This window comes from Psammomys obesus, unplaced genomic scaffold (assembly GCF_907164565.1).
Source record: "Psammomys obesus unplaced genomic scaffold, mPsaObe1.curated_primary_1811, whole genome shotgun sequence".
In the NCBI taxonomy this organism is placed as follows: Eukaryota; Metazoa; Chordata; class Mammalia; order Rodentia; family Muridae; genus Psammomys; species Psammomys obesus.
The window spans coordinates 1,306,417-1,311,526 of record NW_026596353.1 but is presented as its reverse complement, the minus strand read 5'-3'; the positions used below and the strand labels follow the sequence as shown (position 1 = coordinate 1,311,526).

Sequence of the window (5,110 nt, the reverse complement as noted above, 5' to 3'; positions counted from 1 at the left end):
CAAAGCACAGATCCTAGTATGCGGTTGCCCCAGGAGACCGCGCCAGAGCCTCTAGAGACTACATTTCCCGTCCGCCACCGCGCTCCTCTCACTAATGTATGCCTCAGGTCACAATCGCGAGGCGTCACGGGAGTTGTAGTTTCTGGGTCACGCCTCGAAGGCGGGACAGACGCATGAGAGCAGAGAGCGGAAGTCGCGCGCGCAGCCATGGCCCTGGCTCACGTGTCTCTCTGGGCCATCTGCGTGCTGCGCGTGGCGTTGGCCACTATTTTCTTCCAAGAGGAGTTTCTAGACGGAGGTGAAGGCTGTGGTGGCTGCTAGCTTGTGTCCACCGTCCGTTTTCTGGACCCCGTGCACTTTGCAACGCTAACCCTTTTGTCTCCCCACAGAGCGCTGGAGGAACCGCTGGGTGCAGTCTACCAATGACTCCCAGTTCGGACAGTTCAGAGTCTCGTCAGGAAAGTTCTATGGGCATAAAGAGAAAGACAAAGGTTAGTGTAGAATTGGGAGCAAATAGAGTGGTGTTAGAAACCGCACGGCACCGTGACAGTGTGCCAGGACACTTCAGGCCCATGTAGGCCAAAGAAAACCCAATCGTTAGTTTAAGATTGAGTGGGGGTATTTTGGTTTGTTTTTGAGACAGTTTATGTAGCCCAAAATGGCCTTAAGTCCCAGCAGTCCTCCTGGAGTGTGTGTGTGTACTCTTAGTGCTGGCTGGAATGACAGCCAAGGTGCTCAGGAAGTCTCAGTGCTAGAATGACAACCAGGGTCAACAAGAAAGACTGTTGTGTCATTTTTCAGTAGTTGCCCAAGATCACTTAATGAAAATTGGAACAAGGTTATATACAATCTGTGTATTGTACCCAAAGGCTTCGTGAGGCAGGAAAATCATTAGTTCAAAACCAGCCTGGCTAAATAGTGAGCTCTGGGCCGCCCAAAAATACAGCTAGATCATGTCACAAAACAAAGGGGAAAATAAAAATGAAAAATGGGGTCAGGAAGCTGGGTCAGCAGGCAAACGGGCCTGTGGCCAAGCTTGATGGCCTGAGTTTGATCCTCAGAACTCACAGGGTGGAAGGAGAGAGCTGGTGCCCACAACATGTCCTCTAACCTTGGCACATGCCTCAATGCCACAAACTAAATAAATGTAAATTTATCTATTATTTTTTTATTTTTGTTTTGTTTGTTTTTTGAGCCAGGGTCTCTATTTAGCCCTGACTGTACAGCAACTCACTGAGAGCTGCCTGTCCCTTTCTCTGCCTCTTGAGTGCTGGGATTAAAGGCATACACCACCACAACTGGCTAATAAATGTGTTTGTCTAGCAGGCATGAAGCTCTGGATTCCATTTCCAGTAGAGTATAAATGGAGTGTGGTGCACATTCAAGAGAAAATAGCAAGAGGTTTAGAAAGTCAAAGCCATCCTTAGCTACATTGCAAGGTCAAGGATATATCAGACCTTGTCTGGAAAAAAAACAGTTGGTTTATCTGAGTCAGATTCTCTCAATGGAGTGCAGGCTAACTTTAAACTCCAGGTCCTTCTGCCTCAGTCAGCCCCATGCTTGATTCATAGGTGTGAGTCCCTACGCTGAGAAGTTTTTATTGAAACATCTGTAACAGATGAAATAGCCACAGCTGCTAGTTTACATACTGATACACAGTAGTCCTTTGAATGTTACAAAGAGGTCAAAGGATTGAGAAAGAGACCCAGTGACCCTCTAGGTCTAAAATGTCTACCATCTAGAGCCAGGTTGGGGCTAGTCTTGCTTAGTAAGCGCAAACACACAGCACCATAGAAACTGGGAGTGTGTGTGGCAGGAGGAAGGGGGAGGGATGAAGTCAGAAGTTGAATTTAGGAGGCCAGTGTGGTGGCACGCGCCTTTAATACCATCGCTCAGGAACAGAGACAGGAGGATCTCTGTGAGTTTGAGGCCAGCTTGGTCTGCAGAGTGACTTCCAGGACAACCAGGGCTACACAGACCCTACATGAAAAAAAAAAGTAACAATAGTAATATACAGTAATTCAGCAACAGAACTCTTCTAGCTTTATGACTGAAGTGGGTGAAAAGAGCTGGTTATGGCATGAGTGAGCTGGAGGATGTGGGTACTGACTGCCCACTATGAATTCTCTGTCTCCTTTTTGAACAGTTTGCATCTCACCCAGTTCCCTGCAAACCCTGCTGAGCAGCAGACCTGTTGCCTGAGGCTCTGGGAATCTGGCTTTTACCCCCGCATGGTTCCTGGGGACAATGACTTAGTAGTCACAGATGGAAAGATTTGAGGAATTCAGATGGGTGGGAGGTGACAGGAAAGAACAGGGTGCCTAGACACAGAAGTGGGGAATTATGTGACTTGGGATCCCCTGGCTGCTGAGGGAGGCGTGGAATGGGGGCTCTGAAGTCCATGAGAAAAAGGAAGGAGAGAAAGAGATAGGGGAGTGGGGAGCCGGCTTGGAGTTGAGGCTTAGACATCCGTGTAGATAACAAGTTTGGGCTGTTGAGATGGCTCAGTGGGCAAAGGAGCTTGCCACCAAGCCTGACTCCCGAGTTTGAACCCTGGGACCTACATGGTGGGAGGAGATACCTGATTCTCACAAGTTGTAATCACATATTCTATGGCACATATTTCCTTCACCCTAACACGCATACAAAACAAACAAATAAATATAATTTAAAAGATTCAAAGACCTTTGATCCCAGTACATGGAAAGCAGAGGTAGGCAGATATCTTTGAGTTCCAGGACAGCCAGGGCTATGTAGAAAGACAAACAAAAAGAAAGAAAATACCACACTTATATTTTTGGAGAATTTAGGGTTGTTTGATTGGTTGCTTGATTTGTTGTTTATTTTGGTCTCACTGTGTAGTTCTGATTGGCCTGGACTTGCTGTGTAGACAAGTCTTGTTTCAAACTCATGGAGATTGGCCTGTCTCTACCTCCCCAGTTCTGGGATTAAGACACAAGCCATTTCTCCCAGCCACGTTGGTCTTGGTGTGTGTAGGTTTGTTTGTTTGTTTGTTTTTATTTTTTTATTTTAAATTATTTTATTCATGTGTAGAATATTTTGCCTGTTTGTGTGTCTGTTTATCAACTGTGTAGTGTGTGAGGTAGTCAGAAGAAGGGACTGGATCCCCTGAAACTGGAGTTACAGACAGTTGTAAGTCACCATGTGGGTGCTGGGACTCAATCCTAGGTCTTCTGCAAGAGCAGCCAGTGCTCTTTAACTGCTCAGCCATCTCTCAGGCCCTGTTTTTGCTTTTCTGTGACAGGGTCTCAATATGTATCCCCAACTGGCCTGGGGATTCACCATCTATGTGCCTCAGCCTACAGAATGCTAGGATGAAACACATACTAGTACTGTTAAATCACCTTCGGGTGACAAGGGAAAAAAGAAATACATTTGGAACTGTCCATTATGACTCATACCTGTCATAGGAGCATTCTGGGGGGATAAGGAGTACACACAGTCTTTTGTGTTTTGTTTTTCAAGACAGGGTTTCTCTGTGTAGTTCTGGCTGTCCTAGACCAGGCTGGCCTCCAACTCAGAGATCCACCTGTCTCCAGAGTGCTGGGATTACAGACATGCACTACCATGCCTGGCCTTACAAGGTCATTCTTGCTGTGCTGGCTGGTTTTATGTCAGTTTGACACAAGCTCGGGTTACCTAAGACTGTGGAACCGCAACTGAAAGAAATGCCTCTGCAAAGGAGCCTGTAAGACTTTTGCTTACTCAGTGACTCGTTGTGGGAGGCCCAATTCACTGTCAACAATACCACTCTGGGCTGTGATCTGGCTTCTATAGGAAAGCAGGCTGAGCAAGCCATGGGGAGCAACCAGTGAGCAGAACTCCTCCACGGTTCTGCACCAGCTCCTGCCCTGACTTCCCTTCCTGATGGAGCTGTATGATGAAATAAACCCTTTCCTCTTTGCATTTAATCATACTGTTTATCATAGCAGTAAAACTCTAAAACTTGGCTAAATAGAGTTTTAGGCCAACCTGGGCTGTATGATATATGAGACCCTGTCTCGGGGAAAAAAAAGAAAAAGTAGTGTTTTGTTTTTTTTCAGTAGCTATACAGCCTTCATTGTATATTCTTACCCCATCGAAATTAAGGCAGCAAGCTGGATGTGGTGACGGATCTCTGAGTTCAAGGCCAGGTTTACAAAGGGAGTCCAGTCCAGGACAGCCAAAGCTACACAGAGAAACCCTATCTCAAAATACCAAAAAGGGTGGCGGTAGTGAGTTCAGTACTAGCCTGGTCTACAGAGCAAGTTCCAGGACAGCCAGGGCTGCACAGAGAAACCCTGACTTGTAAAAACCAAAACCAAAAATCAAAGGCAAACAATCAAAATACTAAAAAAGAGAGAGAGAGAGAGAGAAATTAAGGAAGCAAAATTAAACTTACACATTACATCTGGAGGTGTGTATATGGTATAAATGTGTATGTGCAGGTGGGCACACCCACAGGTGACTGAAGAGACCAGAGAGGACACCTGGTGTCTGCTGTCAGGCTCTCTCACCGCCTTATTCCTTTAAGAAAGGCTCTCTCAATGAATGTGGGCTTTGGGTGGTGGCCATCCACCCCTCCCCCATGGGCAGTGAAGGTAACAGGCATGTGTAGCCACAACTAGCTTTTTTTATTAATTTATTTTTTATATTTATTATATATTATATATTTATTATATATTTTTTATATTTAAAGTTTATTCACTTTGTATTCCCGCTGGAGCCCCCTTACTCCTCCCCTCCCAAGCCCATCCTTCCTTCCTCTTCTCCTCCATGCCCCTCCCTAAGTCCACAGATAGGGGAGGTCCTCCTCCCCTTCCTTCTGACCTTGGCTTATCAGGTCTCATCAGGACTGGCTACATTGTCTTCCTCTCTGGCCTGGCAAGGCTGCTCCCCCCTCAGGGGGAGGCACACTTAGCTTTTTAAAGGTGTTTTGTTTGTTTGTTTTCTTTTTAAAGTTTTTAGGTGAATCCTGGGGATTGAAACTCAGGTCCTCTTGCTGCTACCTCAGTGAGGACTCTTACACCCTTAGCTATTCTCTAGTCCCTGATTTTTAAGTGTGTGTGTGTGTGTGTGTGTGTGTGTGTGTGTGTGTGTGTGTGTGTGT

At 46.1% G+C, this 5,110-nt stretch overlaps 1 protein-coding gene across 1 annotated transcript in view; it reads left to right on the top strand.

Annotated features, from left to right (window-relative positions):
* The first annotated feature begins 202 nt into the window (after positions 1 to 202).
* The window catches only part of Calr3 (calreticulin 3), a 17,875-nt gene continuing 12,967 nt past the window's right edge, over positions 203 to 5,110 (top strand). Inside the window, exons 1-2 of the mRNA XM_055597325.1 lie at positions 203 to 298; positions 390 to 491. Of these exons, the coding sequence (XP_055453300.1) occupies positions 208 to 298; positions 390 to 491 (193 nt within the window). The 5' untranslated portion in view covers positions 203 to 207. The remainder of the gene's footprint in view (positions 299 to 389; positions 492 to 5,110) is intronic.